This window comes from Callorhinchus milii, unplaced genomic scaffold (assembly GCF_018977255.1).
Source record: "Callorhinchus milii isolate IMCB2004 unplaced genomic scaffold, IMCB_Cmil_1.0 Scaffold1, whole genome shotgun sequence".
In the NCBI taxonomy this organism is placed as follows: domain Eukaryota; kingdom Metazoa; phylum Chordata; class Chondrichthyes; order Chimaeriformes; family Callorhinchidae; genus Callorhinchus; species Callorhinchus milii.
Window position 1 is genome coordinate 71,473,795 of NW_024704742.1, and position 26,670 is coordinate 71,500,464.

At 46.0% G+C, this 26,670-nt stretch overlaps 1 protein-coding gene across 1 annotated transcript; it reads right to left on the reverse strand.

Annotated features, from left to right (window-relative positions):
* Positions 1 to 2,206: 2,206 nt before the first annotated feature.
* On the reverse strand, positions 2,207 to 26,670 carry LOC103187259 (polyadenylate-binding protein-interacting protein 2). The gene is made up of 5 exons (XM_042337786.1): positions 26,446 to 26,670; positions 9,757 to 9,810; positions 8,506 to 8,661; positions 3,245 to 3,418; positions 2,207 to 2,848 (listed from the first exon to the last, which is right to left on the reverse strand). Exons 2-5 carry the CDS (start codon positions 9,757 to 9,759, stop codon positions 2,792 to 2,794), a joined length of 390 nt encoding a protein of 129 aa, XP_042193720.1. The 5' UTR covers positions 9,760 to 9,810; positions 26,446 to 26,670; the 3' UTR covers positions 2,207 to 2,791.

The following is a 26,670-nucleotide window of genomic DNA, read 5'->3' on the forward strand; positions in this document are numbered from 1 at the left end:
ATGGTGTCGCGAGCTAAGGTTAGGTGGAATTCCGGGCCGCTGGTCTTTATGTGGTATCCAACCCCTCTCCCTTTAAGTGAAATGTCTTGCTCACAGCTTGATTTACACAGAGGAGAGGCTTATACACCAAAGACACTTATCACGAGCTTCACTGTTTGTGAGATTATGGAACTTGTGATGAAGTGTTTCTGTCCATTGAAGAGCAAGCACATAAATGTGCATAATCACAGCCAAGCCCGAGGCCCGCAATTCCTCCTGGTCTCAGCCCACAAAAGAACGTTCTTCGATTCAGTCTTCGATCTGAAAGAATTTCTTCCGATGCCCTGAAAAAGCCAGCTTCCAGACTAAGACTGGATTTGAGTTTTCTACAATCCAATACTGTTCTTACATTTTAAGACTAAAGGGGCTTGAGGCCTGAGGCGAGGGAGAAATTGCACCCCCGCTCCACGAAATTCCTCCTGTGCGAAAACAATCAGGATGGATGGATCACTGTTGATTCCCTCACGAGTGATCTGGTGAATGGGGGTGATTAGGGAGAAAGAGGTGGAAACTGAGGGAGTGTGAAAGAGAACAGGGCCCCACAATGGTGCATTTAACTAACCCACTGCTTGCGACCATTTCCTAAGGGCCGTTGAAGAGCCAGGAAAAAGCATGCGACTTCAACAGCACTGCTTGTCAGCACCTTTTTTNAATATTTTTTTTTAAAAAGTTCCATTTTATTCAGAACCAGCTTACTTTGGGTTTGGGTGGCGGTGGTGGGAAACAGAAGAGAAAAGGAGAATAATGAAACCCGCTAACTAGGTAACTTACCAAATTCCAAAGCAATACGGTGCTCTTTTTCTATCAACACAAGCCCCCTCCCCATTTGATTTCACCCACTGAGAAACACACCAGGATTGTTCTGAAGGTCTGATTGGTGAGGGGGGAGGGGGGGGTGCAGACATAAGTGTGGCTCTGCTCTGGGGGACTGGAAGGGTACACGTGACAAGAGTTTCTTGACAATGGCTTCCAAGTGACGGCCGGGTTACTCTGTTCTGGGGGCAGTGAAAGGGAGGTTGCAAGGCAGATGGACCCTGCACTTAAACAGTACAGGAAATTTGAGACCCCGACTTGCCAGTCTCAAGAGTCCATGTGTCACTCCCCAGCGATCCCAGAAACCATTCACAATACTTTTTTGTTGAGTTATAAAGTTAGTCCCTTGACTTCCTGAAACATTCCACATACATCTCCCCGAGACCCTGAAACCCAGCCAGGCTGAGCCGTCAGACCAGCTGAGCTTGACATTTAAAATAGCCAGAGAACTGTTCTTAACCCGGCCGTCACTTGGAAGTCATCTTAAGAAATGAGTTTCCAAATTCAGCTTGTAATTAAGATTATTCCATAGCAATATTAAACTAACACAAGATGGACTTACCGGCAAAGACTATGTGGAGTTTCAGCTAGCAGAGGAGGAGACAAGGGCTCTATTTAAGCCTACCTACACAGCATTAAAGCTACTATTGATATCACTAGGTAAACTTCCTCCTTGCTCTCCTTTCCAAACAACCACTCCCCCATACGCCTCACAACACCCCCGCCATACATCCCCCACCACCCTCCTCAATGAGAAACGTTCAGAACCCTATAAACATCAGCCATGTAAGCTCGCTATCCCACCTTTCCTGGCAACCTCTGCATGTCATTCTACCAAATCAAAAGCGCTTACAATTTTTCATCGTTTTTCAGCCTAACCCGAACTCTACACTTGAAAAAGATAAACTTTGGAAAAAAAAGTGTAAGAAGTTGCTTCAACACCAGAGAAAATAAAATCACCCCTTAGCTGCCATTTTGTGCATTTTTTTTAAAACTAGAAAAAAAAGTGGGTTCTTTTTGGAAAAATAATTTTCAAAACGATTAGGTATCAGAAAAAGTGGGCAGTTGGACTTAACTGGTTAATACTGGGCAACAATTGAACCTCTTTCTCCCCCCCCACCACCAAGTGGCGGTGAGGATGACAGATTTGTAACAGGGAGCACGAGGGAGGGGAGAGGAAGCTTGTAACAAAACACACATCACCATAACCCCCACAACAAAACTACCGCCCCCTTCCCCTCCCCCCAACACAAAGTCTATCTGTGTTGCAGTGGTCCTTATTCAAATGGGGTCTTTTTAAGAGTCTACGTTTTTGACCAAGTGCTTAAATAAGCTAATTTTTTTTGGGTTAAAATAAAGAAAACCACAGCTTTAAATTAAAATGCAGGTCAGGCAGACACTGTCCCACCCCTACACAAACAAGTTTTTTTTTTGAGCTGCGTTGTACAAATTCAGCGATTCAGACAGTTTCTCTTCACTGTTTACACTCCCACCCATTCCTCCTTTGAGGAAAAGACGGGTCTTATTCCCCCCCCCCCCCAAAGCCCCCTTCCCCACTGTTAAGAGGAATACTGCGCTGGCATGTGAATACTGGTTCACTTCAGTACGGGCAGAAATTATGCCGCTTTCTGCTTGGGTGTGGGGAAAACGTAACAGGACCTGTGTGTGCGTGTGTGTGTGTGTTTGGAGAGTTTTGCAATGAAGCTGAAACAAGCTGGAAAACATTGAAATCTAATGCGTCTTGCAGATTTGGGAGTAAAGGGGAAGGAAAGGGTAGGAGGCAAGGAGGAGAGAGGGGAAAAAAAATACCCGGTAGCATCTATGAACAAAATCGACCCTCCTAAAGAGTGACTGGCTTCACAGTGTTCAGAAGTGTTGGTTTTCTCTTGTGCCACCGTCAACTCCTCCAGCAGAGGGCAGTCTGCAAGCCTTGGGGTCCTCAGTATTTCACACCAGGTACAAACTCCTTCGCATCAGGATTCAGAGTACTTTTACTCTAAAGCAGCAAGAGGAGAGATGTTGGGTTACAGGGCAGGAAGAGGAGAAGACATACTAAAAACATTATCAGTACACAGGTCGATTTCAAAATGCTCACACTCGCTTTCAAATCCCTTCAGGCCCTGACACATCCCTACCTTTCCACCGCCGACGGGGTGGGGGGGAGGAGAAAGAGAGAGAGAGAGGGGTGAGCCTGGTTTGGGGACTCTTAAAGCACAGTGATGGGTTTCCAAGTGTGTAGAGACCCCAGTGACCAAAGAAAAGTTAAGACTGAATGGATGGATCCAAAATTCTGGATGCTCTGAAATAAGGAGTCAATCCCAACTCCGGCCAATTATCGACATGTATAGCTAGCGTCTCTGTCACCATTTATGTATCCTGCTCTGCCCCTCACCACGAGTTCCTCTGTCTTGCTGCTGTCGTTCACGGACAATCCGTTCATCTGCTGTTGTATCTGGTTGATGCCGGGCAAATCCCGCTCTGGAATGAACCACTCCTTGTCCTCCTCATCCAGCATCTGCTGGAAACAACGCTCCAAGAACTCCTCCTCCCATAACTCCTCCTCGACCTGTCGATCACCACCGGGGGGGGGATTGGGGGGGGGGGGTGGAGAAGAGGGAGAGGAGCATTAGTTACTTTTGATTCAGTAAGCCACACTGGGTCCATTCAGCACACACTGTGCAAATATCTCCCTTGAGCTACCAAAGAACCACACACCAACCATTCCACAAGTGTGCTCAGGGGCAGGCTCAGTTACCAGGCGCACAATGAGCCAGACAACCTACATCGGCAGGTGGATATACGATTCAAGTGAAGACAGGATTAAAGAAAGAGCAAGAGAGACAGACAAACACAAATCTGACATCCGCACTGTTTTCATATCCACAACAAGACTGGTCCAGTTAGTGCAGATATCAGGCGCTAAACTGTACTCTAATCCCTTCCCCGCGCTCTCCCCATCGTGTCTATGCTGGTGCTCGCACTCCCACTGGAGCTCTCTACTCTTGTCTCTGCAATCTCCTCCAGTCACTACTTGCCCTAGGCTTTTCCGCTGGTTCTGCTCCCCATCTGTCTCAGTGCCAGTGGGGCCACACTCTGGATCTCTCTCAAAATCCTTGTGCCTTCAGTCAGTGCTCTCAATGGCAAGCTGTGTGGTTATGGATAGTTAAGACTCCAGCAGTTACCCTAACACACACACTCTGGGTTTCCCAAGACTTGGCTTTTGCCACCCTGTGCTGAATACTTTCCAGAATCAGCAGGACGTGTCCTTCCAGGGAGAGATTGCGCATTCCATTCCAACAATCTATCTCTGGGATTTATTTCCATGTGTAGGCGGGACGCATGGAAATCTCAGTTTGGTCTGGATACTCTAGAATACAGTGATGGATTTTCATGTACCAGATACCCGGCTGACCAAAAAAAAAGCCTTCAAAACCCTCTTAGAAACTCCTCGGATCGCACCTCTGGTTAACAAATTTAAACTTGCTTTTCCTCTTCCCCCCACCTTGGTGCTCCCCAACATTCCTGCAAAGGTCTTCAACGAATCCCTCCTAAATGCCTTCCCCCAATCCCAAATCACATTAGGAGGTAAACTAAAGCCAGATCATTGGGTCCTGCTACAAACACACAGGCGAGGCTGCAATTGAAAACCTTGCATTTCATAGCACGCCTACAATGCAAAAACATCTCAAAGTGCTCAACTGCTGTCAGATCCAATGACTGTTTTTATTTGTAGGAAACCACGGCAACATCATACAAACCAGACGAGTCTAGTGTTGAAACCTAGGAAATACCAGGTCACTTACTTACTCCCCCTCCCCCCACCCCGGGTCCACATCAATTTCTGCCCTTCGCAATTCTACAATATTGTTCCCTTAGGCATGCTGACTAATACGTTTTGTTTAACACTCTGTTAGTGTTAATACTGCACTTTGTTTTCCTCAGTTCAAGGTGGAATTAGGTTTAAAAGGGGTCAGCTGACACCCAGCCACGTCCCCATCACCCTCCCCACAATCATCTCCCCTCTCCTGCACCCATCCACCCCCCACAAGATATTGCAGCTCCTTTCCCCTCAAATGTCCTCTGGTACCTCGCTTGATGGATCACAATTAATGTGCAAAACTCAACAGTAAGCCACATTTGGCCACAATTAGGAGGCGATAAGCGGGAAAGAGAGAAGAAATCAGTCTCCCTTTCACAGGTATTCAATCGTAACCTCCACCAAGTCGGAAATACCCACCTTTCGGGAAATCCGAGTGACGAGAAGGGCAGGGAACAGAGTGCGCCCGGAAAGCAATCAGCAGTTGGAAACCTTGATAACTACCGGCTCAACTGAGGTCAACTAACTAGTTCTGGAACCGGATTAGTTAGTTGGCCTCAGCCTCTAACATTTTAATAATAATCCTTGCATTTGATATAGCTCCTTATCACATCGCAAAGATGTCTTAAAGCGCTTCACAGAATATATTGTGAAGTGAACTGACTGTATATTTTGTGGGCGAAATGCAGCAGCCAATTGCACACAGCTGCGTACCACAAATTGTCATGGATTGAGTGACTAAATTTATTTATTTATTCAGATGGGATTATACACTGGAAAACGAACCGCCAATCGATTAACAACCAGGTTCCTATTTACTGCTAAGTAAACAGACGTGTGTGGAGTAAGGAAACTTGCCTAAGGTTTCGCCCCGCCCGGGAATCAAACCCGGGCCTCTTACTTGAGGTGAGCGCTCTAACCAACACATTACAGGCTCTGTGGATTGAGATTGAAACCTGGGAGGTTCTTGTACATTTTTCCTTTGTTCATGTTCAGCTGTCTGTGTTCAGCAGGGAGTTACTCAGCTGACAGCAGCTGCAGGGCATGAGCTAACGCCTCCACAGGGAGCCAGTGGTGGCAGCCTGGCTTAGTCTGCACAACATTCATACCTCTGGATCAGGTTTACCTTGTGAGCTCATAGTCCAGGCAGATGCAGAGACGCCGTCCTTTGGATGAGATGTTAAAATTGTGTCTGTTTAGGTGGATGCTAAAGATCCTATGATACTATGGTGGGGCGGGGGTTGAAGAGAAGGGTATTTCTCACGGTCAACAACAAACTGCATTTATATAGCACCTTCCACTTTGGGACAATGCCCTAAGGCATTGGACAGTTGAGGGTTTGTGCCCAAGTTGGGGGTTGGATTCAAGAGGGGTGGATGTGCAGGGTGGAGAGATGACCGAAGGCACAGTCAAAGAGGAAGGTTTTGAGATGGATCTTGACAGAGGTGAGGGAAGCGCCAAGGCAAATGGACTCCAGGACGGAGGTCCAGAGGGTAACGTCGGAAAAGCTGAAGGTCTGACCCTGAATGGTAGCGTAGGCAGTTTGGTAGGGTTTTAGAAGGTCACAGAGGTAGGGTGAGGCAAGAACCTGGAGGGCTTTAAAAGTGATGACAAGGATAGTATTTTGTTTCCAAATAAAACGGGTCACTTTGTGGCTTTGTTTTGAAACCTCATTGTGATTTCAGCATTCATGCCCCAAAACTCAAAACTCCCTGCCTCAATCCCTCTGCCTTGCCTCCCTTTTTACCAGTCTTCAGATCACACATTCCTCTTCAACCAGGCCTAGTCACCTCCCCCTTTTCCCCAGCTCTATGTCAAACTTCACCACTGTTAAGCGCTCCAAGATGCTACCCAACATGAAAGGCAAGTGTAAATACAAGTTGTTAGAATCATAGAATTATACAGCATAGAAGGAAACCATTTAGTCCGTCGTGTTCGTGCCAGCTCTTTGAAAGAGCTATCCAAATTAATCCTATCCCTCCCGCTTTCTCCCAATAAGCCCTGCAAATTTGTCCTCTCCAAATATCTATCTACTTCTCTCTGAAAATTGTTATCGAATCGTCTTCTACCACCCTTTCAGGTAATGCATTCCAGATCTGAACAACTCGTTGTGTGAAAAATATTCTCACCTCCCCTCTAGTTCTTTTGGCAACTATTTTAAATCTGTGTCCTTTGGTTAACAACCCACCCGCCAGTGGAAACAGTTTCTCCCTGTTCACTTTATCAAATCCCCTCATAATTTTTGAACTATTAAATCTCCCCTTAACCTTCTCTGCTCCAAGGAGAATAACCCCAGCTTCTCTAGTGTCTCCTCATAACTGAAGTCCTTCATTCCTGGTACCATCCTGGTAAATCTCCTTTGCACCCTCTGCAAGGACTTGACATCCTTCCTAAAGTGTGGTGCCCAGAATTGAACACAGTACTCTAGCTGAGGCCGAACCACTGTTTTATAAAGGTTCATCATAATCTCTTTACTTTTGTATTCTATGCCCCTATTTATAAAGCTGAATATTCCTTTTTTTTAAAAATATAAACAGTTTTATCTACCTGTCCTGCCACCTTCGAAGATTTGCTTATGCGGACCCCCAGGTCTCTCTGTTCCTTCACCCGCTGTAAGATTGTAACATCTCGTTTATATTGCCTCTCCCCCTTCTCCTCCCCAAAATGCATCACTTTGCATTTCTCCTCATTAAATTTCGTCTGCCATGTGTCTGTCCATTTTACCAGTCGATGTCCTCTTGCAGTCTTCTGCTATCCTCACCATTTACCACTTCTCCTAGCTTTGTATAATCTGCATACTTTGAAATTGTACTTCCAAGTCCAGTCATTTATATAGATCAAAAAGAGCAGTGGTCCTAATACCGATCCCTGGGGACACTGCTGTATACTTCCCTCCAGTCAGAGAAACAACCATTCACCACTGATCTATGCTTTCTGTCTCTCAGCCAGTTTTGTATCCATGCTGCCACTGTCCCTTTAATACCATGAGCTTCAATTTTTCTAACAAGTATATTAAGTGATTATCAAAAGCCTTTTGAAAATCCATATATATATATAATCCTTGCATTTGATAAAGCACTTTATCACATCTCCGAGACGTCTCAAAGCACTTTGCAGAATATAATGTAAAGTGAATCGACTATATTTTGCGGGCAAAACGCGGCAGCATCCCACAAACCGCCGTAGATTGTAGTGACCAATTCATTATTATTTTTTTGAAGGAATTATTCCCCCCGGAAAAGTGATCTGCCAATCGACTAACAACCGGGTTCCTACTTACTGTTAGGTAAACAGAGGCGTGTGGAGTAAGGAAACTTGCCCAACACCTTTCCCTTCCGGGAGTTGAACCCCCAGGTTTCTCTCTTGTGAGGCGAGTGTTCTAACCACTGAGCTACAGGACTCCACTACATCAACTGGACTACCTTCATCCACCCTGTCCATTACTTCCTTGAAAAAGACTATAAAGTTTGTTAGACATGATTTGCCTTTAACTAATCTGTGCTGGCTGTCCTACATTAACCCATAATTTTCTAAGTGCAATTTATTTTGTCCCAGATTATCGTCTCTAGAAGTTTCCCCAGCACCGACGTTTGGCTGACTGGTGTGTAGTTCCCGGGTTTAACCTTCTCCCCCTTTTTGTACAGAGGAGTAACATTTGCAACCCTCCAGTCCTCTGCCACCAGTCTTCTGTTGTGTGGAAAATGGCTACAAACAAAAACAAAAAAACTACATTTGACAGCAATTATTGTGCCTTGAGCTCCTTCAACAAAGGTCTATAAAAGCACAAGTTCTTTTTTCCCCACTTGGTGCATTGGGCCATGTGCCCACCCCCTTGCCTGTCTATTGTATTCCTCTTCATGTTCCATCCACATGTACTCTGCGAAAGGGTTGGGTTCGCTCTCTGTGTGCCCATTGGAAACGATTTCCTCCTGTGTGCCGGAGCCCGATGATGTGTTATTCACGTTAGGGGTCTTCATGTCCACAGAATCGGTCTGAGGGGCAGAGCATAGGAGGGCCGGTTACAACAACAAACTACGTTTGAATAGCAACTTTCACGTCGGGAGGACATCCCAAGGAGTTGGACAGTCAAGGATTTGCACCCAAGCTGGGGGTTGGGATTAGGAGAGATGGAGTGGTAGCAGCGATAGGAGGATGACCGAAGATACTGTCGAAGAAGAAAGTCTTTGATGAGATGGCCCTTGAAGGAGGCAAAGGAGCGGGCAAGGCAAAGGGACTGTGGGATAGAGTTCCAAAGAGTGGGTACAGAGGCTGAAGGCCTGACCACCAATGGTGGTGCGGGCAGGGGAAATGGAGCTGGCCAACAGATCTGAAAGGATTAGAACCGAAAAAACCTCCCCACCCACCCACACCATTTAGCCCTGGTAAGACACACACATCACTGGTTAGACCACAGTTATTGGCTGGCCCACTTCAAGGTATGGAGAGGATGCAGAAGAGATTCACTCAATCATAAGAAAAATATAAAAAGGTACCAGGAAAAGGTAAGGGAGTCACACTAAATGGATAACTCTTAGCAAGCAGGCACTGGCCTCCTTCTGTGCAGCAAATTTCTAGGATTCCTTCTTGGGGATGAGAGACTTTAGTTATGATGGGAGAGGCTAGTCTTCATTAGAACAGAGAAGGCTGAGAGAAAACCTGCTGGACATGTTCACAATGATGCGAGGCTTTGAGAAGATAAATGGGGAGAAACTATTTCCACCGGTCGGTAAGTCAGTTAATCAAGTTAAGATCATCAAAAAAAATGATCTTGTCCCTCGGCCCCCCCCCGTTCCACCATCAGCGGTTGTGCTTTCAGCCATTGCGCTCCAAAATCTGGAACACTCTCACTCAATCCCCCCAGCTTGCCCCCTCCTTCCCCATCTTCAGGTCGAGCCTCAAGACCTTCCTCTTCGACCATGCATACGGTCAGCTCCCACATCCCTTAGTGGTGCGCTATCAAGCGCTCTGGGATGCTACCCTACATGAGGGGCGCTATATAAATGCAAGTTGTTGTTGAGGTTTGGAGCGCACACACCCAACCACATGGTTATTCAAACGTGGAGGCTTCACAACTCTGATACACTCACCATTTTCCTCAGACACTGCAATAATCAGAAGCGACAGCTGCTCCAGAGAAGTCACTGGAGAGGTAAAGAAACACACATTACATGGACCAGGCTATTGACAAACAAGACAGTGTCAATAAAAAAATAGGGGGTTTATTTAGCATACTGCTCAGATACTGTGCGATGCTATTGGAAAACAGAAGGGAGTTTCTCTCTCCCAGTGTCCTGGCTGTCAATCCCCCAGATAAATTGTTTGTTCAATTCATGGCCATTTATGAGACTTTGCTGAGCGCAGTCACTACACTCATCAGCGATTATCTGTAAAACTCTCTGAAAACATTGCAGTGTTATGGCCGTGAAATCCGAGGGTTACTACTGCCCAAGCGTAGGATCAAACCAATCTTTGGGGATCGCTCACTTTTACTCTCCCAGTTCGCTGGCAGCAAGCCGGGCTCCTGAAATTCTAGCCAGTAAAAAAAACATGCTGGCGCTGTGCATTTTTAACTAGCAGCTGCAACACTCAATAGCAACTCTCATTAATACAGACTTTCCTGCAGGATGCACGTCTCACTTGCTTTGAGTGGACAGTGTACAAGAGCAAGGTGGGGACTTGGTGGGGGGGGGGGGGGTAGTGCAAGTGCAGTCGCCTTGGAGCTGGGATGGCTCTAGGGTGACATGTTTGGCAACCAAATGTCAGAATCAATCCCATCCTCTGTGACAGTCTCCAGTTCGGTTCTTGAGCCAGGTGAGTTCACAGTATTCCAGGGCACTGCTGATAAAAGACCAGTCAGCCTGGCTCATTGGCAGGACGTGGAAGGGCAGACCAGTCACTAGAGGCAGGGACTCTTCCCACTCAGCTTCTGTTATCCCTGTAAACCAAAGCCCTAAAGGGTAGGGTGGTCCTAGCTGGATAAGAAGTGAGACAGCTTGCCAGACAGCGCTCTCAATAGCAAGCTATGCTGTGTTAGCTGGTGAGTCTCAACTTGACAACTCACTAATGTATTTTATGAAAAGTACCCTCTACTCTCGTCCCTCTCCCCAGCAAAAATTACCTAAATTTCACAACAAGACCATTTGAAGATTAACTTAGGGCAGACCCAGGCAGTACTCTCTGAGCCACTTGAGTATTATTTCATTTAAAAAAAAGGGAGTTGAGGAAGTAGTAGTTTTCACCAGAGAAAGTGACATAACCATAATAAATTATCTCGGCAGTGTCACCCTGTACTGTACAATCAAGCCCAAAATAGCATTGTAAAGCGTTGGTCGTACTCTCACCTAAGAGGCTAAAGGTTGTGAGTTCAGGCCCCACATTGGGACTTTCAGCTCAATCTTTCTCTGACGTTCTTGGTCCCGACTCCCTAGTCTCTATCCCCACAATTTACCTGTAACAATGGTTAAATTGTGACCCATGTACTCTCATGCATGCAACTAGATTTTTTTAAACCAGTCCTGAGTTGAATTCCTCATTGGAGACAGATATGGACAGATGGACACTCAGGTAGTCAAGGTGCTATTGGAAACTGGCAGAATTATTTTAGAGCAAGCAAGAGAACAAGAATATTTAAACAAATCTTTATTAGGCATCGATACCATTTGGGTGAGGCCCTCATGCAGATGAATACTGCCTGGCAGCCAGAACTATCCATAGGCAGTCACTGCATAACAGTATAGTATGCAAAACACTGCATACAGATTCCTGCTTGCATCCCATGATATCTGGAAATGCCTGAGATAGACTCCCCTGACCCTACGTCTCTCTCCCCTTCCCCATGGCAACTAACATAAAGCTATGTTACGCATGGACTTTACAGGTGGTGGTTTGACAGACAATGAGCACAGCTTTGCTGCTTTTACTAAATAACCTCAAAGGGTAAAATCATGACTTCTTGAGTGCACATCTCCCGCTCGTGCTCTCTGCGAGTTTGTTTGTTTACAGCTTTCTCGTCATCCTCTGGGTCAGGGAATAATCCTTACATTTGATACAGCATATTATGTCATTGAAAATTCTCAAAGCATTTCAGAGGATTTTAATTTAAAGTGTAGTGACTATTTGTAGGCAAAACACAGCAGCCAATTTGCCCAGCAATTTCCCAAACAGCCATGAAGTGAAAGAACAGTCTTAACTGGGGATTTTTGGCCATCTGAAACAGTCCCAGATGGGACCTCAGTTTAACATCTCATCTGAAGGAGGGCACCTTTGACAATGGAGTATCAGCCTTGTCTATGAGCACAAAGTCTCATTGCAGGCAATTACAATTTTTTGTCGATAATCGCAGCCAGACTTCACTTCCACACTTGGTACCATGGGATGTCCCTCCGACATGAAAGGCGCTATATAAATGTGATTTGTTGTTGTCATTGGTAGTGCAGAGAAGCACACATACACGTGTGTAAGAAGCACTCCACTATATAAGGGAATATTTGCTATATCAGAGCTAGATCCAGTTCAACAGAGGTCCTACAAGCCACTTAACTCAAATCATTTAAACAGGATTGTTCAGCAGAAATAAACAGACCTGCTATAAACCAGGGGTGTGAGATTAACGTGGCTGCCGCTGTTCTGTAAACCCACAGCATCATCACAGCAGCTGCTATTTATAGGCTGTAGCTCACTCAGTGCCTCTCACACCCCTTTGTGATCAACCCTCCACCCCCATTCTCTGGAAAAATTCAATAAATCTTTTAAAATTTAATAATCTTTTACAAATGTTTAATAATTGTAATTTGATAGAGTTGATTTGTCAAAGCATTCCACGTCAGGAATTGCCAAACATGGACATTTCCATGTGTAGGTGGGAGCGTGGAACTCTGCTTAGTTGGATACTCTTCAGCATGGTGATGGATTTCTGTATTCCGGCTGACCAAAAAAAGCAGTCCACAAAGCTTTTGTGAAGGGTAGTGATTGCTCTTAGGCAAAAACTGCAGGTAATTTACACACAGCAACATCCCACAAATGACCATGAAGCGAAAGACCAATTTTAAATGGAGGACTGATGGCCAGGACACTAGAAGAAACTCCCTTTCCTTTAACATCCTGAACAGGCAGACAGGACCTCAGTTTAACATCTCATCCGAAGGACAGTATCAGTGGCAATGCAGTGCTCTGCAATAGACCATCAGTCTTCAAAATCCCCAATGTGGAGGTTGAACCTACAACTTTCTGACCCACAGGTGGAAGTTGTACTGACTGAGCTGGGCTGAAACTTAACTGTTGACCAACACAATTCAGCTAATTCAGCTACGAGAGTGCACTCTACACCAGACAAAAGGAAATCGTGTATATGTAGTATAGGTCCTTCAATAGTTTGTTTTCAAGACTCAAGAATGACGATGGGTTTCTGTGCGTCCAGTCACCAGGTTTTTGCCATTATAATCTCTAGCCAATGTTAAAATGCAGTTTGAGTTTCTAACAAACTCACATTCTGTCCTCCTCAGCACTGTTCATCTCCCCTCAACGCAGCTGAATCAGGAAGATCCTCACTCACTCACTGTCTGAAGGTGGGCAGGTCAGTGCAAAAAAGAACTTACATTTGCATAGAGTTTTATCGTTAACACTTCTCAAAGTAAGCACAGACTTTACAGGAGTTGCTGTCAAGTGCAGTAACTGTTTTATGTAGGCGAAGGTTACAGCTGCTCTGCACACAGCAAGGTCTCACAAGCATGACCATTAATCTGGACGATTGTCTGCAGAACTATTTGAAAAGAGGTGTCCTGGCCAACTGTTACATTAAAGTCAGTGTAGAATTATTCAGATGGAAACTGGATAACTATCTAATCCCTCAAATAAAAAAAACTTGGGACGTTCACTTTATGGCTGGTTGCAGGATATTGATGTACACAAATTGGCTGCCAGGTTCGCATACAAGAACAACTTGATATAGCACTCTTCCTAGAAGATATAGCATATCTTCTCCGTCACTACACTTTGCAGTGCTTTTTTTTCAAAATTCCTGACTGACCAGCGCCTTGGGAAGTCCTCCCAACGTGAAAGCCGCTATACAAATGTAATTTGTTATTGTATCCTTTGAAGCACTTTGAGAAGTATTGATAATAATAATCATTGCATTTGATATAGAGCCTTAAGTTGTTGAGACATCTCAAAGCCCTTCACAGAATATACTGTAAGGTGAATTGACTTTTGTGGGTAAAAAGCGATAGCCAATTACGCACAGCAGTGTCCCACAAAGTTGTAGATTGAGTGACCAAATTATATTTATTACTTTTTTTTGAAGGTCAAATTATTAATTGATGCTACATGTAGGTGCTATATCAAATCTTTGATCAGCTCCCCACTCCCTAGCAGATCAAATTTAAAATTCTCATTTTCACTTTCAAATGCTTCCAGTCTTACTCCACCCTATCTGGGTGACCTTCTGTTGCCCCAGCCGCTTGCGCTGCTCAGCCGGCCTCATGTCCTATGTCCAATCTGTCCCACCGTCAGGGACCGAGTTTATTGCCATTGTGTCCTCTCTTCGATCTTTAGTTGCTCCACCTCGCCTTCTCTCTCCTCACCTTCAAAACCTGCATTAAAAGCTATCTTTTGACTGGACTTTGGGCCACGTTCCCTCTCACCCCAGTTCAGGCTTCCAGTCATCTGTGTTTTGAGGCTCTTTTGTGTCCTCCCAACACAAAAGGAGTTCTGCAAATGCAAGTTGTTGTCCACCTGAGAATAGGTTGACAGGACCTGGGTTAAACACGTCATACGAAAGACGCTCCTCCAACAGTGCAGCTGAAGCATCCGCCGGTGAGGGCAAAGTTCCAATATGGAGCTCGAATCTTCAACCTTCACAGGCCAAGGTAGTACCAGAGCCAGGCGTAGACATAGATAAACGGACGGTTTGGCCAGCCAAGTATCCAACACGTGGCCACGTATCACGTTTTAAAGGGTCTCCAAACCAGACTGAGATCCACACATTTATTCCATCTTCACAGTTTTCCTGGTGTCTGGAATGGAATGTGCATTCGCTCCCTGGATCCCGCTTACCTAATTCCAGAGAGTCTCGGTTCGCAAGAGTAGAATCTAGGGAACCCAGTGTGCTTTGGCCATCAAGAGCACTATGTGGCAAGTTTGCCACTGCCCATTCAGCTAGAACCACCCTACCAGCGTGCAGGGTTAACAGGAGCTAAATGGGAAGAATAACTGGCTTTAATGACTGGTCTGCTCCACTAAGTCCTGCCGATGAGCCAGGCTGGGCCGTCATCAACACTTGCTCAAGAACTGATCGAGACCGTCACAGAAGATCGACTCAATTCCAATATTCTGTTGCCAAATGCTTCTAAGAGACCCCGGCTAGTCCCCACCCCAAAAGAACAGTATAGAGGCACCCAAAACTGGAATGAAAGTAATTCTATGGATAGTAAACAAAAACACTCCTCCCTTCAAGAGTCTCTGGCAGCAAAATAGCCAAAGGCAGCTGAAGTTCTCTGCTGAAATTCTCAGCCATCTGACTGAATAGCAAAAGGAAGCAGTGGGCTGCACTGTTGACAGACAACGAACAGACTTTTCTGGAATGAATCTGGCCTCAGTACTGCCAGTATAAAAATAAGCAAGATCGGACTGAGCTTATTAAAACAGCCCTGGCTCAGACTGGAATGCAATCTTGTACCCCAACTAATCTTGACCAGTGATGGCCATCCCATGGCCTGTGGGCCGGAAGGGGCCCCTCTGAACAATCACTCCAGTCCAGTCCAAGCGAATCCATTCCAAATCAATGCCTTGTTTCCTGTAGCTACTGAGCGACAATGTCATGAATAAAGAAATATTCAATCAAGAAAATGTATTTTGTTGGTAGACCAAAAAGGTTAACATAACATGTAGGAGTAGGCCATTCGGCCCTTCGACCCTGCCCCGCCATTCAATCATGGCTGATCTTCTAATCTAACTCCAGCTAATAACCTGACCCTGCCTTATCCCCATATCCCTTAATCCCTTTTGCAATAAGAAATCTATATCTCAGTCTTGAATATGTGCAAGGACTGAGCGTCAACAGCCCTTTGGGGTAGCGAGTTCCATACATTCACCACCGTTTGAGTGAAGAAGTTCTTCCTCAACTCAGTGCGAAAGGGCTGACCTCTGATTTTAAGGTTGTGACCCCTGGTTTTAGTTTCTCCAACCAGGGGAAACAATCTCCCACTATCTACTCTATCATACCCTTTGATAATCTTATAGGTTTCTATAAGATCCCCTCTAATTCTTCTATATTCTAGAGAATATAGACCCAAATTGGTCAGCCTATCCTCGTAACTCATCCCCTTCATCCCTGGTACTAACCAAGTAAATCTACGCTGCACCCCATCCAAAGCAAGTACATCCACTGTTGGCCACCACTGTTACATTAAAGTCAGTGTAGAATTATTCAGATGGAAACTGGATAACTATCTAAGCAGTAAACATATTAAGGGACTTGGGGAGATATCTGGAGAGTGGGATTGGTATGAGGTCAACAATACAGGTAGCTTTGACTAAGACATTTTGGGCCAAATGACTTGTGCTAAAAGCTTCTGAGCAGCATGTCCTCACCCAAAGGGGTCTTGAGCTATATTCAAGCTAATAGCCTCAGCTATTCCAACTCTGATCTGGTCCTTCACTCCCGAAGGCCAAGCCTTCATTCAGCCCTCGCGATCTGAGACTTCACTAAACGTGGCCCTTTAGTCACCACATCCCTTGCTCCTTTCACCTTTCTGAGGGGTTGGGGGCAATAGATAAGCAGGGTCTCTTTGGAGCTGAACTGGCACCAATGTGACATGTTTCACAACAAAATGTCAGAATCGAGCCTACCCTCTGGACGGTCTCTAGTCCAGTTCCTGAGCCAGGAGGTCCACACTATTCCAGGGCGCTGCTGATGAGAGCACAGCCAGCCTCATCGCCAGGACAGTCACCACACTCCTATGAATCTCTCGTGAAAATCACTGTCTTGGTACCTGGCCTACAAAAACCTACAACCCGCCTCTCCTTTGCTCAACATATTGAAATCTCTAATTTTCCTGCCCAGGATCCACTATATTTGTCAAGTGCTTTCTAGATGTACTTTTACTTTGAAAGGTGCTGCATAAACATAAGCTGTTGTAATATAGGTAAACAAAGATAACAAACTTCTGATATTTTGGGACAAAGGAAGATAAGGGTACAATGGTGGGTGATAACTCTTATTTGAGCACGTGATTAAATACAGAAAAGACCCATTCCCCTCTCTTTCAACATAGCAATAAGGAAAGGATAGTCAGTTTATTTTTATAGCTTCAAGTACACCCAGCAACTTCATTAAATAAGCTCTTTGTTAAAATACGAAACCATTGACACAGTTTGTAAGATAGCCACAGCCCCACTTTCCACACCCTTAATTACTATCGCACCTTTCACACCAAAATAAATGGCTTAAACTTTTTACAGATTAATTTTACTTTACTGGAAATTAAGTGAACGTTGTTATGGAGACAAAATGTGTCTGTTCAGCAGCTTTATACACCATTCGTTTACTCCACACACATCACCACCTCACTCTCCATATACACACACACACACATTCATTCACTCCAACCCACCCTCACACACGACTCCCTCACTAACCACTGATGCCCACCCATCCACAATTCAGAAGACAATAGCGAGCCCTACCATCGGTGGTCGGGCCTTCAGCCTCTCAGCCCCGAGGCTCTGGAACTCCATCCTCCAGTGCCTTCGCCGCCTCCTCCCTTTCCTCCTTCAAGGCCGGTCTCAAGACCTTTCTCTTTGACCGTGCCTTCAGCTCCCCTCTCGACTCTCTACCCCCTCCTCGCTCCCTCCCTTCCCTCCCCTCACCCTGACCATTTCCCCCCCCCAATGCTCGGGTCCTGACCCAACTGTACAGCGCCTTGGGACGTCCTCCCGATGTGAAAGGCGCTCTATAAATGGAATCTTGTTGTTGTTGAGCAACAGTGAGAATTAGCCATGAAACTCACCAAGCAGGCCTCACAAACAGACTGAATTGAGGGGAAGGGAAGGGAGAGAGGAAGAATGGAAATGTACCAGGGTAATTTTCAGATTAAAACCTAAGGACAGAAGGGAGATGGTTATAAGTCACTGGTTAGTCCTCAGCTGCAGTACTGTGTCCAATCCTGGGCACCATACTATAGGAAGGATATCAAGGCATTTGGAAAGAGTGCAGCGGAGATTTACCAAAATGGTTCCAGGGATGAGGGACTTTAGTTATGCGGAGAGACTAGAGAAGCTGGAATTGTTCTTAATTCAGCAGAACAGGTTAAGGGGAGATTTAATAGAGACATTCAAAATTATGAGGGGGTTTGATAGAGTAGATAGGGAGTTTCTCATGATATCCTGCCGGCTGTCTCCACTGGCAGGTGGGTCAGAAACCAGGGGACAAGATAATTGGTAAAAGAACCAGAGTGGAGTAGAGATTTTTTTTAAAAAAGAGATGTTTTTTAAATTAGATAGGTACTTGAAAAGGAAACATTTTCAAGGATATGGGGGAGTGGGACTGATTGGGTAGCTCTTCCAAAGAGCTGGCACAGGCACGATGGGCCGAATGGCCTCCTTCTGGGCTATAATATTCTATGATTCTATTCTATGGGCACAAATTTATCAGGTAAAAATGGGAGGGAAGATACAGGTAGATTCCAGGTCTAAAATTATAACACCTACAGAGAAACTAATTCTTCTGGTGGGGGAATCCAAAACAAGGTGGTATAACCTTAAAATTAGAGCTCGACCATTTAGGAGGTTAAATCAGGAAGCATTTTTTCATACAAAGGATTGTAGAAATCTTGAACTCTCTCCAAGACGACGTCCCAAGGCGCTGGAGGTCAACTTCGGGCATACCTCTCCCTCCATGAGCCCCTGCAGTCTGGTTTTCGCCCTGCCCACAGCAGAGAGACAGAGCCTCTCAAAGTCACAAACAACATCCTCTCTATCTGTGACCAGGACCCCTCCCTCTGCCTCCTTGTCTTCCTGGATCTCTCTGCAGTGTTCAACACAGCCGACCACGCCATCCTCCACAGCCTCTCCTCCCTCATCTACCTTAGTGGGTCTGCACTTGCATGGTTTGAATCCTACTTAACCAATCGACTCCATTTCACCTCGGCAAATGGTTTCTCCTCCCGCTCCTGCGGGGTAACCCAGGGCTCCATCTGTGGTCCTCTTCTTTTCCTTACCTACACGCTCCCTCTGGGTGATGTTACCCATAAATACGGGGTAAATTTCCACATGTATGCGGATGACACACAAATCCACTTTGCCTTCTCCAGTAATAATAATCCTTGCATTTGATATAGCGCTTTTCACGTCAGGAGGACGTCCCAAAGCGCTTCACAGAACACACTATAAAGTGAATTGACCGTATATTTGTGGGCGAACGCGGCAGCCAATTGCGCACAGCAATGTCCCACAAACAGTCGTAGATTGAAAATTACCAATTTATTATTGTTTTTGGTTTTTGGAGGGATTATTATTAGGCTCTGTGTGGAGTAAGGAAACTTGCCCAAGGTTTCGCCCTCTGCCTGGAATTGAACTCAGGTCTCTCGCTTACAAAGCGAGTGCTCTAACCACTGAGCTACAGGACTCCACAAACTCCAGGTCCACTGGTGTTCTATTAACTTGTCTGGCAGACATCAAGACTGGATGTAAACTTCCCGCAGCTGAATGTGGACGAAATGAAAGCCATACTCCTTGGCTCCTGTCAACGTCCTCACTCCTGAGGATCTGAACTCCAATATACTGTACTGTAAATTGAATTCACTGTATTTTGTGGGGAAAATGCGCAATCTAGGCGCTCTGTTCGATCCCACAGTTGTTCTTCCTCCCCCACATCTGGTCCCTAACCAGGATCACTTCTTCCACCTCCGCCACATTGCCCGCCTCCGACCGTACCTTACCCCAAATGCAGTCGAAACCTTCATGCACGCGTTTGTCACCTCCTGCCTGGATTACTCAAACACACTCCTTGACGGTCTCCCCAGCTCCACCACTGTTAAACGGTCTGAGATACTACTCTGCATGGATGGCCCAATATAAATGCAAGTTCCTGCTGTTGTTGTTATGATGTGGGTTCGCTTATAATTCCTTGCCTTGTGGACCAGCCCGCAGGGCATCATGAGAAACTCCATTCTCTCTTTTCCAATCTTTAACGTTCATCTAGGGGAACAGGCAGATGGGGCCTAATGTGGACAGCAACCCTGGTAATTTAGCATTCACTCCTCACGTTAGTACACTTTACAGTAAAAGTTCTGTGATGCACCTTGAGATAGCTTGATAACGTGATAAGTGTCATAACAAGTGTGCGTATTATTATAGCAAATGCAAGGGTTATTATTCATCATTATTACTTATTAATTATTACTCGGTTGTTAAGTCGATTGGCAGACCACTTTTCTCTCAATCCATGACTATGTGTGGGATTCTGCTGTGTGCAATTGACTGCTGCGTTTTGCCCACAAAATATACCGATAATTCACTTTACAATATATTCTGTGAAGCGCTTTGAGATGTCTCAAAGACGCGATAAGCTGCTATATCAAATGTAAGGATTATTATTAATTATAAAAAGTCCTTGTTGTGGGGCTTGAACCCACAATCTTCTGACCCAGAGGCGAGTGCGAGCCGAGCCAGCCTGACTGGTAACTGAAACATTTCAGAGGAGCCCTTTAATAATATTACTACTATAATAATAATCAGTGCTCAAGAATGCTACCCCGATATATAAATGCAAGTTGTTGTAGTAATCCGTGCATTTGATATTGCGGCTTATCACGTCTGTGAAGCGTCTCAAAGTGCTTCACAGAATATACTGTAAATTGAATTCACTGTATTTTGTGGGGAAAATGCGGCAGCCAATTGCACACAGCAGTGCTCCACGAACATTCGTGGATTGCGTAACCGAATTATTATTATTTTGAAGCAATTATTACCCCCGGAAACTGAACTACCAATTCTCTAACAACCGGGTTCCTACTTACTGCTAGGTAAACAGAGGCATATGGAGTGAGGAAACTTGCCTAACGTTTCACCTCGATCGAGAATTTAACCCAGCTCGCCTTGCTTGCGAGACAAGTGCTCTAACCACTAAGCTACCTTTCCCTAGAACAGCTATAGTGTTTTTTTTTTGGGGGTGGGGGAGATGGGGGAGGAAAGAGGGAAAAAAAATTCTTAAAATTAGATACTTTTTTCTCTGGCAGAAGGGGTGAAGAAACAAAGAAGAGAAATTGTAAATAGTGATTGTCTTGGTCATTACTGCAAAAAAATCCGAACTTTGCAACACAACTTGGTGAACATTTTAAAAGAGTGATACTGACTGTGGAGCGGAGAGCAAGAGACAGTGTATGTGCATCGCCAAATTATTTACAAATGACTTACCACATAAGTTATAATAAGACCAGCCCAACAACACGTGCAAACAGCAGATATACACACAGGAAGCTTTTTAAAAATACTGTGCATACATTATTTGAATTGACAGGGAAGGAAAGTCATGAAAATATGCACATAGGCACACATTGAAAATAACCATTTAGAATAGAGGAAATATCTAAACACACAGTTGCCTACTTTTGGTAGATGAATAATAATATTCTCATATATTGCATCTCTATATAAATAGTGACTTTATTTGAAAATATCTGTAATTGTTACAACACTAAACCCACACCAAAACCAGATATCAGCCACACTCTTCTAGGAGAGGAAGGTTAACAACCCAACCACATGCTACCCAGGGTTTATAAATAAGGTGGTTTGGCTGCATTGTTTAGAAATGTAACGCTGATTGATTAAGGGAGGCGGGGAAGAGGGAGGGACTACTGTGCCACACAGCATAAGTAGCAGCTCCCACATGTCAACAGTGTGCAGCTTCAGGGAGACACAGACGTACATTATTGCCTGCTTTTGGTAGATGACTAAGATTCTCATATTTTGCTTCTGTAACATCAATAGTGACTATCAACTGTTGACTATATACCTATGAAGAGAGGCTTATTAAACTGGGGATTCTTTCCCACTTGATGGAAAAGAGACTGAAGGGATTAAAGAGCCATAGAACTTTACAGCACCATCTTTCCCAGCTCTTTGAATCCAATCAGTCCCAGTTGCCTGGCTTTCCCCATAGCCCTCCAAATTAATTATTTTTTAAGATATCTAGTTCCCTCTTGAAAACTAATTGGATCCTTGACCACCATTGCAGACAGTGATTCCACATCCTGACAACTCTATTTAAGAAAGCAAGTCTTAAGAATCCAACGGTAAATAGGGAAAAACAATTTCCTTTTGTTGTAAATGGGTGACAAAGGGCTATAATCTCAGGAGAGTTCGCAGCAGATCCAGAGGAGAGGTTAAAATGATTGTTTTCCCACACAGAGGGCTGTTAGGGTGTGGATTCAGCCCCTTGGGCTGAATGGTCTCCCTTTGTGCAGAAAATTTCTATTTAGCTGCTGCCTCTATAGATGTCGTTCGTACCTTAATATCCATTACCTATGCATATATTAGCAGCCTTTAACTGCTGGGTATGAAGGACGCCTTCCAGAATTATTCAGTTCACCTCAAGACCCATCTCTTTGACCGTGCTTTCTGCTCCCCACCCCCATGCCATTATTGTTAAGTGTCTTGGGACAACTTCCCATCGCAAAAGGTGCTGAGTTAGAGATAAATTAGTATTGTATCTGCCCTTGCACTTTTTAGAAGCTTTTGTATCAGAATTTTGAAAATGAAAAAGTTATTCTTAAAAGCAAAATTGTATACATTGCCTTTTTGGGGGAATAGTAGTTACTCTTTTTTATCAATACAGGTCATTAGTTGCTGCCTCTACAAGATCCCCTCAAACGTCCCGTTTTTGCCCTGATGCATGGATAAATGTAAAGAGGGGGGGGGGGGGGGGGTGGGGGAGAGTGAATGAGCACTGACTACAGGACGTTAATCCCAGAATCTCCCTTCTAAATTCTGGAAAACTAGGAGAAAATAAGTTTTCTTTTGCAATTAAATATATGTAAAGAAAAAGTATAAGTTGCTATTAGGTGCAAAGACAGAGGTGGAGAGCATCGACTATTCAGGGACCTAGTGTGTGAAGCTTTCTCCCAATTGTGGTAAGTTGGAAGTTTTTTTTGACATAAAATGTATATCTAAAAAAAAGCAAAAAAATTAGCTGCTGCTAGTTTCTGGAGGCACAAATAATACATAACATTATAGGATTATATATTTAGGTAGTACAAGTTGTTTTTAACCACATCTGTAGATCCAGCAACTTTTTTTGCATATATTTTACGTGGGTATTTTTAAGTTTTACAAAAAAGGAGAGAGAGCAGTGATTTGTAAAATAGCAATGATATATATATAGTATATTGACAAAAAAGTAATAATAAGCCATTCAGCTACTGTTTGCTGTTAAAGATCCCAATTGATGGGAAATTAAAACAATTTGAGATAAAAATATACAATAACACTCCTTACATTTGGCTTAGTGTAAGGAGGGTGCTTCAAAACTCTTGACGGGATGTAACTAAGCGTAAAGAATGTATTTCAAAGCAAACACAGCAGCCCATTTGCACACAGCTATGTCCCACACAGCCATGAAGTAACTGACCAATTTTAGTTTAGATCCAAGACACAGGGAGAAGCTACCTACTCTTTTCAAATAATGCCAGGGGATCTTTAACATCCACCTGAACAGACATATGCCCTCTGTTAAAGTCTTATTCAAAGGTATTTGCAACGACCCCCCGGCCTTTACCCCAGCCTTTATTACCTGCTGCTGTTTGGTTAACTAAACAAGTGGAGGGGGGCACTAACCAAGGCCAAAGCAATCCTGGAAAATGAAAAAAGGTATAGAAATATAGGTAGAGGGAAGACAGATAAACAAGCGAAAGGATGAGAGTATTGACTGCACAGGACTGTTGCTTGTTGTTACCAACTTTTGGAACACGAAAACAAGTTTAACTTTTGACAACAAAACCTATGCATGTATAAAATATTAACAAACCAGAAAAAAATATAACTTCATCTGCTGCTCTTAGGTGCAGACAGAGAGCTGGCGACACAAAGAGGAGAGAAAGAGACCAATTGCAGAAAAGTGATTAAAAACAAGTGTGATATAAAACAATATATAAAATAAGTACATATCTGAGAGGGGGATTAAAAATTGAAAGGTATGTAAGCAGAATGAAATAAAGCGGTAGCTTCTACTTTTCCATGCAGTGACAGAAATAAACAAGAGTCAGTGGAGAAAGAGCCAGGGAAAGAGCCAGATGATGTTTTCTCTCTCCCTCTCTCCCCCCCTCCATATTCTATTTGGAGAGGGAGAAAGAGCCAGGGGGAGAGAGAAAGAGCCAGGGGGAGAGAGAAAGAGCCAGGGGGAGAGAGAAAGAGCCAGGGGGAGAGAGAAAGAGCCAGGGGGAGAGAGAAAGAGCCAGGGGGAGAGAGAAAGAGCCAGGGGGAGAGAGAAAGAGCCAGGTGGCGAGAGGAGTGTTTTTTCCTCTCCCTTTATGTAATTATAGGGAGAGAGAGAGAAAAAAGAAAGAGCCAGAGGGAGAGAGAAAGAAAGAGCCAGAGGGAGAGAGAAAGAAAGAGCCAGAGGGAGAGAGAAAGAAAGAGCCAGAGGGAGAGAGAAAGAAAGAGCCAGAGGGAGAGAGAGAGAGGGCCAGAGGGAGGGAGAGGGAGAGAGAGCGCCAGGGAGAGGGCCAGAGGGAGGGAGAGGGCCAGAGGGAGAGAGAGGGCCAGAGGGAGAGAGACGGCCAGAGGGAGAGAGACGGCCAGAGGGAGAGAGAGAGAGACAGAGAGCCAGAGGGAGAGAGAGAGAGACGGAGCCAGAGACAGACAGAGCCAGAGACAGAGAGAGCCAGAGGGAGAGAGGGAGAGCCAGAGGGAGAGGGAGAGCCAGAGGGAGAGAGAGAGACAGAAGGAGAGAGAGAGACAGAGGGAGAGAGAGAGACAGAGGGAGAGAGAGAGACAGAGGGAGAGAGAGAGACAGAGGGAGAGACGGCCAGAGGGAGAGACGGCCAGAGGGAGAGACGGCCAGAGGGAGAGACAGAGAGCCAGAGGGAGAGAGACGGAGACAGACAGAGAGAGAGCCAGAGGAAGAGAGAGCCAGAGGGAGAGACAGAGAGCCAGAGGGAGAGACAGAGAGCCAGAGGGAGAGACAGAGAGCCAGAGGGAGAGACAGAGAGCCAGAGGGAGAGACAGACAGCCAGAGGGAGAGCCAGACAGCCAGAGGGAGAGAGACAGAGCCAGAGGGAGAGACACAGAGCCAGAGGGAGAGACACAGAGCCAGAGACAGAGAGCCAGAGACAGAGAGCCAGAGGGAGAGAGCCAGAGGGAGAGAGCCAGAGGGAGAGAGCCAGAGGGAGAGAGCCAGAGGGAGAGAGCCAGAGGGAGAGAGCCAGAGGGAGAGAGCCAGAGGGAGAGAGAGAGACAGACAGCCAGAGAGAGAGACAGACAGCCAGAGAGAGAGACAGACAGCCAGAGGGAGAGACAGACAGCCAGAGGGAGAGAGACAGAGCCAGAGGGAGAGAGACAGAGCCAGAGGGAGAGCCAGAGGGAGAGAGACAGAGACAGAGAGAGAGACAGACAGCCAGAGGGAGAGAAAGCCAGAGGGAGAGAGAGAGAGCCAGAGGGAGAGACAGAGAGCCAGAGGGAGAGAGAGAGAGCCAGAGACAGAGAGCCAGAGGGAGAGAGCCAGAGGGAGAGAGAGAGACAGACAGCCAGAGAGAGAGACAGACAGCCAGAGGGAGAGAGAGAGAGCCAGAGGGAGAGACAGAGAGCCAGAGGGAGAGACAGAGAGCCAGAGGGAGAGAGCCAGAGGGAGAGAGACAGACAGCCAGAGAGAGAGACAGACAGCCAGAGAGAGAGACAGACAGCCAGAGGGAGAGAGAGAGAGCCAGAGGGAGAGAGACAGAGCCAGAGGGAGAGCCAGAGGGAGAGAGACAGAGACAGAGAGAGAGACAGACAGCCAGAGGGAGAGAAAGCCAGAGGGAGAGACAGAGAGCCAGAGGGAGAGAGAGAGACAGACAGCCAGAGAGAGAGACAGACAGCCAGAGGGAGAGAGAGAGAGCCAGAGGGAGAGACAGAGAGCCAGAGGGAGAGACAGAGAGCCAGAGGGAGAGACAGAGAGCCAGAGGGAGAGAGCCAGAGGGAGAGAGAGAGACAGACAGCCAGAGAGAGAGACAGACAGCCAGAGGGAGAGAGAGAGAGCCAGAGGGAGAGAGACAGAGCCAGAGGGAGAGAGACAGAGACAGAGAGAGAGACAGACAGCCAGAGGGAGAGAAAGCCAGAGGGAGAGACAGAGAGCCAGAGGGAGAGAGCCAGAGGGAGAGAGAGAGACAGACAGCCAGAGAGAGACAGACAGCCAGAGGGAGAGAGAGAGAGCCAGAGGGAGAGAGAGAGAGCCAGAGGGAGAGACAGAGGGAGAGAAACAGAGACAGAGGGAGAGAAAGCCAGAGGGAAAGAGAGAGAGCCAGAGGGAGAGCCAGAGGGAGAGAGAGACGGAGGGAGAGAGAGAGAGACGGAGGGAGAGAGAGAGAGACAGAGGGAGAGAGAGAGACAGAGGGAGAGAGAGAGACAGAGGGAGAGAGAGAGAGAGCCAGAGGGAGGCCAGAGGGGAGGCGGGGAGAGGGGGAGGCCGGGGAGAGGCCGGGGAGGGCCGGGGGAGAGGCCGGGCAGGGCCGGGGGAGAGGCCGGGCAGGGCCGGGCCTGCAGCCCCGCTCCCCGAGCGCCTGTTTATTTACGGCTTATTTTTTTACCTCAGGGCCCGCTCGGTGTGTGGGGGCGCGGAAGGCCCGGCGCGGCCCGCTCACCACGACAGCAGCAGCGGCTGCTGCTCCTCGCTCGCTCCGCTCCCCTCTCCTCTCCTCACTGACTAACGGGCTGTGTGTGGAGAAGCCTCGCGCCCAGGCCCCGCTGCTCGCGCGGCCGCCGCCACACTGCGTGAGAGAAAAGCTAAAAAGCACGCACTGCGCATGCGCCCG